This window comes from Phaseolus vulgaris, chromosome 3 (assembly GCF_000499845.2).
Source record: "Phaseolus vulgaris cultivar G19833 chromosome 3, P. vulgaris v2.0, whole genome shotgun sequence".
Taxonomy (NCBI): Eukaryota; Viridiplantae; Streptophyta; class Magnoliopsida; order Fabales; family Fabaceae; genus Phaseolus; species Phaseolus vulgaris.
The window spans coordinates 6,151,315-6,164,358 of NC_023757.2; the positions used below are offsets into that span (position 1 = coordinate 6,151,315).

The 13,044-nt window shown below is 31.7% G+C and overlaps 1 protein-coding gene across 9 annotated transcripts; it reads right to left on the minus strand.

The window, feature by feature from the left end:
* Positions 1–3,501: 3,501 nt before the first annotated feature.
* LOC137806441 (probable hexosyltransferase MUCI70) lies at positions 3,502–9,766 on the minus strand. Of its 9 annotated transcripts, none has more exons than XM_068606565.1 (9): positions 9,301–9,766; positions 8,466–8,787; positions 8,172–8,327; positions 6,473–6,828; positions 5,576–5,787; positions 5,236–5,492; positions 4,964–5,142; positions 4,559–4,649; positions 3,502–4,034 (listed from the first exon to the last, which is right to left on the minus strand). In XM_068606565.1, the coding sequence occupies exons 2-8, from the start codon at positions 8,686–8,688 to the stop codon at positions 4,578–4,580; spliced, it is 1,455 nt and encodes a 484-aa protein (XP_068462666.1). In that variant the 5' UTR covers positions 8,689–8,787; positions 9,301–9,766; the 3' UTR covers positions 3,502–4,034; positions 4,559–4,577. The 9 variants fall into 9 exon arrangements, with proteins under 9 accessions (XP_068462666.1, XP_068462672.1, XP_068462670.1 ...); XM_068606571.1 differs by having other exon boundaries at positions 5,236–5,414; positions 9,301–9,748; XM_068606569.1 differs by having other exon boundaries at positions 3,502–4,024; positions 9,301–9,748.
* Between the last annotated feature and the right edge of the window lie 3,278 nt (positions 9,767–13,044).

A 13,044-nucleotide genomic window follows, 5' to 3' on the forward strand; every position in this document is an offset into this window, starting at 1 on the left:
ATTCATTGTCATAAAGGTACATTCTTGATACAATAACTAAACTTTCTCATCAAAAACCTTAAAGCTTACCTTTTCCATTGACAATAACCTGAAAGAATTCCCTTTGAGTATTGTAGGTTTGCACATTTCCCCTTGCCTTCCCTTCCTTCCCTTCAGTTCTTAACAATTTTTCCTTCACCTTCACGTCTTTCTCCTTCCTTCAATCCTCACACAATTATTTTAATCCTTCCTTGTTCAATCGTTCCCCACCAACCTTTCTTCTCAGTTTTCCATTGCCTTTTTCCCTTTTTTAGTTCCGCAAGTTGTTCCTTCCTTCAATACCCTCTCAAAGGTTTTGAAATACAAATTTAGTGTAATAACATAAATATCCTTGGATACATCAACCCTTTAACATGTAAGGTTATTTTTAAAAAAGATATACATACATATATATCAGTTTAAAAATAAATATTTTGAAGTATAAAGAATAAAAAAATTTATGAAAGATAAATAAATAATTAAACCAAAAAAGAATTTGACTGAGAAAATTATTGGAGTGACTTTTTACTAGTGATTTTTAATATAACAAAAGAATTTTCAGTTTGTGAATTATATTATAATATTATAACATCAACATATTGTGAATTATATTATAATATTATAACATCAATGAGTTAGCATAAAATATCTTAATCTCTTAGTTAATATTGGAAATGTGTTTGTCACATAAAAAAAAATTAACAAAAACTCATTCTAATAATTTTTTTAAGTATAAATATTCATAATGTCAAAAATTTAAACTAAAAATAAAAACAAATTTTACGTGACAATTCAGAAAAAAAAAACACACACATATATATATATATATATATAATATATTATAATAATATCTGAATCAGAACCGTTACCTTATTCAATTAGATTGTTGTCCAAAACCGGAAATGAACTGGTGTCAAACCAGTAAAAAATGGGTTAAAAAAACTAATAAATCACAATTATATTTATTTTTAAATAAATTTAAATGTTAGTCATTATATTTTTTTATTTTATGAAATTCTTATTATCAATAGTTTCATGTACATTATTGACATTTTTATTTAAGTACAATAAACATTTTACAGTAAAATAGGTTTTTATGTATGTAAATATCCTAAAATATTAAATATGTTACGCAAAAATTTATATTATTTTTCACTCAAATTTAAATATATTTTGTAGGCTTCTCTAAAGCTTTTGAGTATATTTTATGAAAAGCTTGCATGAGTGATAGTCTTAACATAATATTAATTATGTATAAAACTAAAAATCGATTAATTGCATAATTCACGTGTTAAAACTGTCATTCACATTACTCTTCTCTATTCATGTTACTAACAAAGACCTAAACAATTTTTCAACTTTAGAAGAACAAAAATAATGTGAAACTTTTTCAGAGACGTAATTAATATATTTGAAATTTTATAAGCACACACCATATGATTTATTTATCTTGTATTTTATTTAAACTGTTATATGTATTTTAAATATTAAAACCCTGTAAATTTATGTTTTATTTTAAATTTTAGTTCGTTAAAATTATTATATTATATTTTTTAATATTATTTTTATATTTATAATCATTAAACAATTTCATTAATATTAATGTGATCTGGTTGAATCATTCAAAACTTGAATGACCAGTCCGATTTTTTTAAAAAATTAACTCTTAATTTAGAAGTGAATTATTATATATAGAAAATTTTATTAAAAGATTTTAACCCTTTAAAAAATAAATACCTTAAAAAGTGTTATAAATATTGGTCAGGTAAGAACTTCACCTTGTGTTTGGATAAGGTATTTTAAAAGGATAATTCGTTTTTTTTTAGAAAATTTGAGATGTTTTATGATCAAATTTATTGTTTGATTAAGGAATTTTGAAAGAGATTGAAATTCTAGAATTTTATTAGAGTAATTGGATTACTTAAAAATAAATAATTTTAAATTTTACTTAAAAAAAATAAGAATTTTAAAATTCTTTATATTTTCATATTTATATTTTTGGTCTTTATAATTTAAGTCGACCTAAGTTTGGATTCATTCAACTTGATCCTAACTCGTGCAGACTCAACTCAACCTTACGTATCAACTTAGTTTGACATGGTCCTGCCTGATGTCTTGGTCTAACACAAGTTCAACTTGATTTGGCTAAACCTGACTCAATTTGTCTTGGTCTCATCTTTGCCCAATCTGACCTATACCTGACCGAACTGGACTTGACCAAACTTGTTCAACTCAATTGAACATAATCTCATATCAAATTGGCTTGACTTGGACTTAGGTCAACTCAACTCACCTTGGGCCCAAACCAACTCGACTCGACGGGCTTAGGCCAACCTAGCTCGACCAAGCCTGGGCCGACTCTGCTTAATCAGTGGGCCTAGACCGACTAGGCTCGACCTAGGCTCAATTTGAATTGGTCTTAATTGGGCTAGAGCTAACCTGATCTTGATCGAACTAGGACCCACCTAGGTCTAACCTAACTTGGTTGAATGTGGGTCAACTTGACTCGTATGTATGTGCACCCGCCCTGACTTGTATGAATATAGACTCATCCCGACTCTACTGAATGTGGAATTACCCTAACTCGACTCGACTTGGACCAAAGTCGACTCAACCCAACCTTGACTCAAACTTGCTTAGTTCGTCTAGGCTTACTTGACTCAACTTAGGCTCATGTTGACTTGACTTAACTCTGACTCAGCTCAACCTTGCATGGACCCAACCTGATGTTATCTTACTTGGGTCTGCCTGATCTAGCATTTCATAACTTGAAAATGATCTCATTTAACATAAATTGAGAAAAGTTTTGCAAATATAAAATGAAAAAATCTTGAAGAACTTTGACTAAAAAATAACTTCAATCAAGATCTACTGCAACACATTATCAATATTGATATTTTTAAACTTTTAACAATTATTTAATATTTAAATAATTTTTTGCATTTCATGGTAATTGAAATACTTTATCTACATAAGAAAATTAAAATTCACTAAATTTGAATTATTTTATCCAAACAAAACATTTTAAAAATGAAACAATTTGAAATTGAATCAATTCAAACTCAACATATTTAAATTTCTTAGAATTTGTGAAATTTCCTATCTAAACACAAAACAAATCTAAATACGTTCAGTCTTTACTAGTCAACTACTTCTACAGTAATTTTGTAAACCCTTTTCTATTTTTGGATAAGGTAACACTACACTTTGGTTCACAGATTTTCACTTTCCTCGTGTATCTACAAGCTTCCAAATATATATATAACCACAGTTCTAGAGCTTAAATTGGTATAAAGAATGCTGACATGATAAATGAGTCAACGTTATAGCCAGTGTGCTTTTACTGCTTCAGATTTGGAGTCTTGTTAACAAAAATAGCTACAAAGTTGAAAACAATATCTCATCCACTCAAGCAAATGTTAAATATGAAGATACAAGATCAGAGCTTCAAGTCACTTCCTAAGAAATCACATGCAATTCATGTATAAAAACAGTTAAACTTAATTTTTTTATTTTGATTTGAAGACACATTACAGAAAGAAAATTCCTCTTCACCGAAAATGTTACTAAAATGAAAGGCAATTTACAGTTTTTATGACCAGCCACTACTACCCAGTAACCTCTATTTATGACTGGGAGAGGAAGGAGAACCTGTTGCATGTTACACAAATGGAAAAAAAGAAAGTATTTTTACATGTTAGCAAAATCACCTCATCTATCCCCCACACTAGACACTAAACAGGAGGAAGCTGAGCAAACTAAAACCTTGATCAACTTACCCTTCCCACATAAAAAACTTCCCACTGAACCCCATAATGGAGTAAAATCCTTGGCAATAGAATGCACCTGCAATCACTGTTCAGCCGTGGCTGCAAGAAGAATAAGAATTCACTGTGCAGCAAGTAATGAGTTTGCCTCTCTTTGGTCCAGCTTAAAACACATCACGTGTCTTGTCAGGCTAGGCAAGCTGGAAGGGATGTCAAATATGACCTGTGCCCTTAGAGTACTGTGCATCCCTTCACATATTACACATGTCTTGTGAGGGAGCTTCAATAAGAAAGAAGATCAAGAGTGCACATGGTAGGAAGGAGCAAAATAAAGACTAGAGATTGAAAGATTCTGAGTTTCACTCGGGTCATGAGAGAGGGTGGAAAATGAAAAAAGGGTCATAACATTTTCAACAATTTCTCAAATTTATTGTATTAAGCATCAGATGATATTTTGCCCCCAAGAATTTTGAACTTGTTCAATACTGGTTTTCCCTCTTTCAGCCAATGCCAAGTCAAATTTGATAAATAAAGGGATTGAGGGCCTCTTTAACTTCCAGAGTTCAAGCAACAGATACAATTTCATATCCCTTGAATTCTCTCATTACAAAATTGATTAGTTCTGCAAGTCTTATTTACTAGAGTGAGGTAATTCATCAAATAAGACAGTTAGTTATACCATATGAAGAATAATAGAATCATATTCTTATGATGGCATGGCACTCAAAACAATCAAAATGAACAGTACATGATCATGCGGCAACAAAAGGCACCTTTAGGATCTGAATCTGATCAAGCAGTGTCTACTAAAGATGGAAGTGACCTGTGCCGGAATAGCTTCACTAATGCTCTGCGTTCACAATCCTGCATAGATAGGTACTACATGAATGCCTTTCAAGCAACACCATAGAGCAAAAACTTAGTTATTTACAAAATAAAAATTCCACTCCTTTTATTTTTCTCAATGGGAGGAAAGGAGAGGAAGAATGTGTTCTTGAATTAACAGGATAGAACATGACCATTAGGTATGCGAGGCTGCAAAAACCTACATGACTTGCAAAGGCTCAAAGAGAATCAGGAAGTTTTATGCAGTAAACAATTTTTATAAGTTATCATAGAAAACCCTCAGTTTAGCAATGCACTGAGTAAGTGTGTGTAAATGTCGTGTAAAAATTCACCTTGAACATATATAGCTGAAATGGTCTCTCTGGATTCATTCTCCTGAGTTTCAAATAAGTATAAGCAAAGCTTAGTTGATCACGAGATGTAAATCGATCAACTTCGTTAAACCAAAGACATGAAAATAAATTTGACAAGGGTGTATGTGCCCTGATTATGAAGGAACCCTCGGGAACATCTGCAAGGTGAAAGACTCAATAATTGGAATCTTATTATGCACAAGGAGAGGCAACAGGCATTTCACAATAAACAAAGATGAAAAGGGTCTCACAACTCGGAAGAGGATCATTTGGCTTTGATGGGTCAACCTTAGGGAGGCCATCAGACTGATAAAAGTTAAACTGTTCATCAATTGCTGTATGGTTGTATTTATTTAAACGCTTATTTTGGAGTACCTCCTCCCAAACATTATGGCGATCATAGTGATTTGAGATGGCATATTCTGCCTTCCTTCGCCACAAAAAATATTCAATAATCAGCATAGGGTCAGAGTTGAGACGCATCTTGCTGTCAAGCCAAATTGAATACCTACCAAGCAATGATTTTTAAACATGAAAATGAGGAATAGAAAGCCAGAAAAGTTGGATACTTGAGCAGATTGCTAGGACTACCTAGAATTTGGGAAGAGGCGATGTGATAAAAATTTTGGCACCTTGCCAGTTCTCCGCATGTCTTCAAATGGCAAGTTTTTTACAACAACAATTTTCCACAAGCCTATGTGGCCTCTCTCATCAGGTCTGTTTCCTTCTGATGAGAGTTTGGATAGTGTTTGATCATCCAAGAACATAACAAAACAAACATTGTCCTTTGAATATTGACTGATCTGCAATGTAGCAAAGAAACATATAGTACATTCTCAGCATAAGCTTTATAAATCGAAGACAGAACTCATTAATGATTAATCTATGATGAAATATTATAATCACATAATTTACGTAGATAATTAAGTTTCAGGGTTCTACTACTTCGTAGCATAAAATTTAGCAAATGTGATCAGAAAAAAAAAATATTGTAGAAATACTAATTTGAAAGAAAGACTGTACACTTATAAACGAATACATGATCCATTATAATCAACTAAGGAGATGTTTTAAGAAAACCAAACCAACCTAATCACAACAGATTTGACTCAAATGTAAAATTTGGGGAACGAACTTTCTCATTTGTGAGAGGTCCAAGTCTCTACATTCTATAAGTCTCTCCCTCCTATTAGTTTCTTTATTATATTGTTTGATTGCACTGCTTATTACTACTCTACAAAAACTAGGACAGTGGGAGGCCGATAAACAGAACACATGTAACACAGATTATATGATTCTGACTTAATATATTTGCCATACATATTACTTTTCTGGCTCCAATGATTAAAACTTTCATCACTTTATTAGACTAACAATTTCATTTTTTGGTTTTATTTCACCATGTTGATCAAAGAAAAGTTTTTTATTTTTATTATGAATAATGTACACAACAACAAAAACATATTATAAAAGGATTTGCAGATTTACCAGTCTACTTGTAGGCCTTCGGAGGAAATCAGAGCTTCCAAAAATGCATGAAGAAACTGCAACCTTACATTTGTACATATATGCCTTATCTTTATCATTTATATCAAATCCAGTGCTTGGATGTCCTGGAGGCCCTTTGACAAAGCCACAATGAAGTGTCTGATTTTTTGCATAAAATGAATTTTCTCTTTCCTCTTGAGTCTGATGTCCTCCAAATCGAGGTTCAAATAAATCATTTTTGGATGTTCTTTCTTCGTGGTCAACATACTCCAGAGAAAACCATGTGGAGTTCATATAACTTTTGGGTTCAACAAGGCCATCTACTGATTCCAGAAATCCAACTTCACAAGGAAAATCTGAAGGATTTATAATCAAGGACAGTATTGGGGGCAAAAAATTTAGTTAATAGTAGCGTCAGCTAATGAGGAACATGTAACTTAATTGACCAAATTCAAATATTAGCAAGTGATGTGATGGAAACCCATCCAGCCACAACATCCACAAAAATAAAGAGGTTGAAGACCTAGAGCCTTGACCAAGAGCTACTATCATCATAGATCAAGCCTTAGTATGTAATAAATTGTACAAAGTAGATTAGGATATTTTTGAGCCCTGTATTTGGGCCAAGTAGTCTAGGACATTTGGGCCTTGAGTATTAGATGAGTTTAGGTAGGGTTTCAATTGGGTTCCCAAAGGCCCAAGAGAAATCTTATGCTAGTTCTAGGGTTGAGAAGGTGCATGCTTGCCATGTTTTGAGCACATGCTCAAATGTGGAAAACATGAGTGGGCAAGTGACAGTTGATCCCCTTCATGTGCCACATTATCAAGGGAATTTGAATGCATATTTCCCTTTCCTTTACCCTCTCATGGCCAGCCAATACTCTTATAAATCACTTTGGAATGAGTAATGAAATGCTGCTCATTTTGGCACTCTACTTGTTCTTGAAGTCCTCTTTGGGATAGAATCCTAATTTGACTACCCTTTAGCTTTCTTCCTAGAAAAGTTAGCGTCACCTCTCCTCTAAGATTCCTTTCCACCTTCCACTTCTCCCACCGAATTCTCCTCCTCCTCATAGCTTCAGCACACTCCATTCCCCAACTCCAATCCATTGAAGGTCTATGCAAGAAGAAGGATGCTATCATGATGCAACCATGGCGTAAAAAACCCCAAAGGCTTTTTCTTTTGTCATTTAACTCAGAAAACACCATTGGCATTTGAGATTTAAATATAATAAAAAAAACAACAAATGCATAATAACACATCACTTTGAAAATGCTAATTATCATAATGTCACAGCAACAACATCAACCAGATGTATAATCAAGTTCTGCCAGCCAAACGAATACAATTCACAAAACACAAAAAAACCATTTTGCTTGGTGCTGATAACAAAATTGTATATGCCATTATCCCAGAATGCTCCACTATCCCTATGACAACTTGTTCTTGGTCTTGATGCTTACTCCAACAGCCATCTGAGTAGCTTCTGATTCTTCCACTTTGTAAATATGCAAAATTCATCCACTATTGATGTTTCTGATTTATCGTTTCACTATTAATTTTTCTAAAAATAATTTCTCAACAAATATTCATTTAGCAACATGGGAGAGGATGAAGCAAAGAAATATAACTGAAATTTGACTTTAAATTCATAAAACATAATTTTAAGATAACAAGGAGCAGGGTAGTGACTCTTACGCTTTCGGCGCTTCCCTTTAGACATCATTCCAACATCAGATACCACAATATTTTCTTTAGGTGTCTTTGCATCATCAGATAACACAATATTTCCTAGTTGGTTAGGTTCTTCTTGCAGAATGATGGGTACTGTTGAGAACTTGGATTCCATTTTAGCTGTAATGAAACCATTGTCAAGAAATACAAAAGGTGAAAAATCAGCATGTAAGATTTCTCTGAATGAGGGCCAGTGGGAAACTATTTGAATATAACCATACAAATATCAATGGAAAAGACACATGTATCTGTCCTCACCTTGAAAAAACATCTTCAAACCATAAAGTGTTAGTAGAATTGAAATGAGTGCGGTTAGAAGGAAAATCCAGCGTGAAAGCTTGTGTTTGGTAATCCGACCAAATCTTCGACTGCGACGTAAAGCTCTAGAGCCATGATCGCTTTTTCCAAAAGAACTGAAAACTGCATCGATGATGCCCCTTCTCTCGGTCAACAATTCACCATTGGTTCTATACAGAGCCATTCCAAAGCACGTCCCAGAATTCAGACACAGACAAATTCATCTGCAGAAGTATGTCATTTCCAACGTCTAAGTCACACCACAAATCACCCATGTCGCAAACTGAAAATCTTGTGTAAACTAAACTCATACATGATACAATATATATGCTTCAATAGTACACATTTAGATGTTAATACAGGTATCAAATATGACATCCTTCAATTTAAACTAATAATTGACAAAGGGAATGAAGTTTATAAAATCACTATTAATAAGAGTGATAATATAAACAAAACATAACAAGGTCAAGCTAAAAATTTCTCAGTCACTCTTCTAGCCCCTCCAAACCAGCTGGTATGAGAGGGAAAGCATTCACTTAATTTGTCATTACCTCATAACAATCAAATCAAAGAACAAAAGTGATTCTATCACTACCCCAAAAATTCCCATTTATTTTGGAAACCATGTCATTAACCCACCAACAATTGATTATCCATTGAAATTTTAAATATCACAAAGAACAAAGAATCGTATACAAAAACTAAACAAATAAATATACATCCACTCCCAATGATAGATAAACAAATTCAAGCTCTAAGGAAGAAAGGAAAACATGGGAAGGCCACAACTTACAGGGGATTAACCAAACTAACAATGCAGAACACAAAATCTTCCCAAGATAAGATCTTTTCAGGAGGAACAATTCCAAACAGTGGTACGGTCGAAATGATTGGGTGACGCTGAGATCTATTAAGGGTGATACACCGCCGGAGCATAAAAGCAAGTGGGGTTGTGATGCGGTGTCGCTTTACGAATCACACATCAGGATCCGAACTTTGGTTATTGCAAAGTTTGCATTTTCGTTTATTTGCACTTTGTGTGTGTTTCAGGGCTTCCGACACCGACAGTGTAACGCACCGTTTTTGGTGGATGTGTGGGTAATTCTTTCGATCTATCTATAGACTATTATTGTATGTGCTTGTAACACGATGATGATGCTTTTTCCGATTCTGTGTTCTCAGTTTTTGTTTCGTTCACATTGCGTTAATGTATTTTTGCGCTTCCTCATGTGTACTAATTCACAATAGCTTTTGTCTACAATTATTAATTGAGATGTTTTTTACTCATAATTGAGATGTTTTTTTTTTTACTCATAATTGACATGTTTTTTTTATTCATAGTGGAGATGTCTTAAGTAGTACTGTTTCTTCCTTTACGGTATTTTATCGGGATTTTTAAAAATGTCGTATATAATATTCTAGATTACAAAATTGGTGTGTTATGTTGTTTGAAAAAAAAAAAAGCAAAGTATTATAATTTTAAATTATTATTGATTAAAAATTAAGTTATAATTATTTATTGTAATGAAATAATTTAGTATATTAAGTAATAATTCTTTCAATTTACCTAATTATATGTATTAATTAACTAATTAAAAACTTAAAAAATATTTACATGATATATATATTAAAAAAAAGTAACTAAATTATAAAAAGATCGATGAGTTGGTAGAATGGCAAGTCAAGACCCTAAGTCTACCTTAACCATGCATGGATTAGTTTGTCTTGATCTATAATTTATTTTAGATGACATTAGTTGTCCTTTGCTAGAGGCAAAATGGATCAAGTCATATTGAATCGTTGTACTCGGAATGATACTCTTAAATAAGAAACAAAATAGTGTGTTATGAGTTATAACTTTTTACTTAATGGTAAGTGCTTGATAAAACTCTCCAAAAAAAAATTAGCTATAAAGCATACTTGACGTATATGAATAGAAAATAACAAGAATCACTACTATATAAATAGTTTTTAAACGACGCTTAAAAACTACATTTAAAGACGATTTTAGAACCGTCATTGACCCACGCGTCATAAAAAGTAATTCAATTTCGATAAATTATAATTTTACGATAATTATTACACAAAATTGTGGTTATAAGCTCCGTAAAAAGCAAAATGAAAACCTAAAAATAGTTTTAATGACAATTCCAACTTCCAATCGTCGTTAAAAGCTCATGTAAACCTTTATTAATGACGGTCATCAAACAAAATTGTTGTTATAAGGAAAATGAAACAAAAAAAATACCCCTTCATTGCTTTTAACGACGGCTCCAAGTGTCAACCGTTGTTAAAAGTATGTTGTCTATGATATTTTAGTGATTTAACGACAGTTATTGCGCATTTGTCATTAATTTAAGCTTGTATTGACCATTTTTGTTCAACCGTCATCATTTTTTATGCTTTTTTTTCAAATTTTAGTTATATTTACTATTTTTAGATTTTTGAATATGTACAAAAATTCCAAACAATGCAAGCTTGTGTTATTAAACATCATAACTTAAACATCAAAAACTCAATAAAACATCATAACTTAAATAACAAATTGTATTTCAAAAAATTCAACACTCAACTTAATATCGTTTTAATGAGTCATCTACCCTAAGGTGTTATATATGGTTACAAAATACTTTGACCATATTATTCTAACATACTTCAGTGCTTTTGAGTCTAACCGTTGTGGGTAATTGAAACATTTGAATTAAAAACTAATTTCAATTTATTAGTGTATTAATTGTTTACCTAATCTCAAACTCTATCAATTTCAGCTTGCACAATGGTTAATATTCACTACATCACTTAGTAATCGTACTAATAACTTCCATATTGCTTATTGCACTACAAGTAAAAATAAACGTTATTAGATCAATCAATGACACACGTTGAAGGGAGTAAACATATTTAATTTAAATACCTTGAGGTTCATCCAAGTGAACTTTTGTGATCTTGCACTTGGCCTACTACTCAATATGTTATATCAACAATAGCACTGAAATAAAAAGATTTCATGTTATAACACATAACATTGCAATGTAGATGTAATAATCGATGTTAAATGAAGTTGTCTAACCAATCTACTATTTTGTTTAAAATAGTTAAGAGTGTTCTTATGTAAGCAGCAAACCCATGCAACGGTATGATCTTGAACAAATATGATCAATAGTTGCTAATGACGCCTACATCAAAAATTAGTTAAGCTCTCTTATTTCAATAATTTAGTATAACTTATTTAATGAAAATGAACTTACTCGTGGATATACATAGCAATATAAATTTGTTTTCCACTCTTATTAAGGTATTGGTGATGTATGTTTGTGTTTCTGGTATTTTGTTACCCAATGATTGAATGAGTTGATGGTATAAAAACTCATATGTATATTGTTTCCCCTCATCCAAGCATAATCCATAAATATACATAAATTTTAATAATAACATGATAAATAAGGAGTATAAAGGTTTTGATAAATGAATTTACATCATCCATAATTGCACAATTGTTATGTTCAACTCCTGATTGTCATTGCAATCTCAGATAAATCACACATGTGTATGTACAATGGTACATCACTGCCTCTGGCAACTTGTGCTCATTTAGATAACACCCACAAAGGGTTTAGCCAATAGTGGTTGAGTTGAAAGAAATTTCAAGTTTTAACCAAAAGTAACTAAATGTTGAAATAATACTTAGTGTTTAGAAAAAAGTGATTGTGGTTCAAATAATACTCAATGTTTAGCCAGAAATTGGCTAGGATACAAAAAATACTCATCTTGCATCTTACACATTAGTCTACTAATGTAACTTGATTATAATAATAAAGGATTTAACGTAGTTTAGGTTTTCAAACAAATCAAAATAAAAACATTTAGTGTAAATCTCTCTCTACCTTTATCTCTTTGATTTGCTTATTATTGATCTACAACTAACTAAAGAAGGCAAGTTTTGTTTAAAAATGAGTTTTCCAAAGTATTTTTAACAGTGCATCTGTCAATTTTTTACGATCTTCACTAGACGTTATTCTTACAAGAAAGTTCTTGACAGTGCACTTGCCAAGTTAAATCTTTGTTTGATTGTTTTATCAATAATTGATTTGTGAAAAATTTCAAAAGTTTTAAATACACAATTCAACTTTCTTTTTTTTGTTTATTTTTCAAATAACCTCAATCTCATTTCCTTTTTTTTTTCATAAATCAATTTTAACATAATAGATTTAGACATATGTTTTAATGCTTTTATAAATCAAGACATATATAAGGAACTTGAAGACAAGATCGATGAATCAATAATGAGGATAATAGTTGAGATATAACAACGATCTCACAACAACACAAATGATAGATGGATATTGTGAAAATGGACATCATTGCTTATTCAATTACTACTTATTTGACAATCCAATTTATAATGATGCCTGATTTCGATGGATGTACAAAATGCAAAGATATGTGTTCCATTAAATTGTAAAAGTCCTTGGTAATCACAATTAATATTCCCATAAAAGGATTAGTGCAATTTATAAAGAATGGTTTTTCACCTTTA